This window comes from Camelina sativa, unplaced genomic scaffold (genome assembly GCF_000633955.1).
Source record: "Camelina sativa cultivar DH55 unplaced genomic scaffold, Cs unpScaffold01679, whole genome shotgun sequence".
NCBI classification, from domain to species: Eukaryota; Viridiplantae; Streptophyta; class Magnoliopsida; order Brassicales; family Brassicaceae; genus Camelina; species Camelina sativa.
In genome coordinates this window covers 2,963-3,680 of record NW_010922796.1, presented here as the reverse complement: position 1 = coordinate 3,680, position 718 = coordinate 2,963, and the positions used below count along the sequence as shown (strand labels likewise).

At 49.9% G+C, this 718-nt stretch overlaps 1 protein-coding gene across 1 annotated transcript in view; it reads left to right on the top strand.

The window, feature by feature from the left end:
- Positions 1-5: 5 nt before the first annotated feature.
- LOC109131669 (cytochrome P450 89A2-like) overlaps positions 6-718 on the top strand; it is a gene marked incomplete at its 5' end in the record, with an annotated part of 2,182 nt that continues 1,469 nt past the window's right edge. The window contains one exon of the mRNA XM_019242837.1: positions 6-715. Coding sequence (XP_019098382.1) covers positions 6-715 — 710 coding nt within the window. The remainder of the gene's footprint in view (positions 716-718) is intronic.

Sequence of the window (718 nt, the reverse complement as noted above, 5' to 3'; positions counted from 1 at the left end):
TCGCCGATCGTTCTCTCGCTCACCAGGCTCTCGTCTTGAACGGCGCCGTTTTCGCTGACCGTCCACCGGCGGCTCCGGTCAGCAAGATTGTTTCTAGCAACCAGCATAACATCAGCTCTTGTTCGTATGGAGCCACGTGGCGGCTTCTCCGCCGTAATCTCACCTCTGAGATTCTCCACCCGTCGCGCGTGGGATCTTACACTAACGCGCGGCGGTGGGTTCTTGAGATCCTCTTCGATCGGTTTCGTAAGAACAGAGGTGAAGAACCGATCGTTGTGGTTGATCATCTTCACTATGCGATGTTTGCGCTTCTTGTTCTCATGTGTTTTGGTGATAAGCTCGACGAGAAGCAAATCAAACAAGTGGAATACGTTCAGAGGAGACAGCTTCTTGGGTTTACTAGGTTCAACATCCTTAATCTCTGGCCTAAGTTCACTAAACTGATTCTGCGAAAGAGATGGGAAGAGTTTTTCCAGATGAGGAGAGAGCAGCACGACGTTTTGCTTCCGCTGATTCGTGCTCGGAGGAAGATTGTTGAAGAGAGGAAGAAGAGATCATCAGAGGAAGACAACAACAAAGAGTATGTACAGTCATATGTTGATACTCTGCTCGATGTGGAGCTTCCAGATGAGAAGAGGAAGTTGAACGAGGACGAGATTGTGAGTTTGTGCTCTGAGTTTCTCAACGCCGGGACTGATACAACAGCCACGGCGCTGCA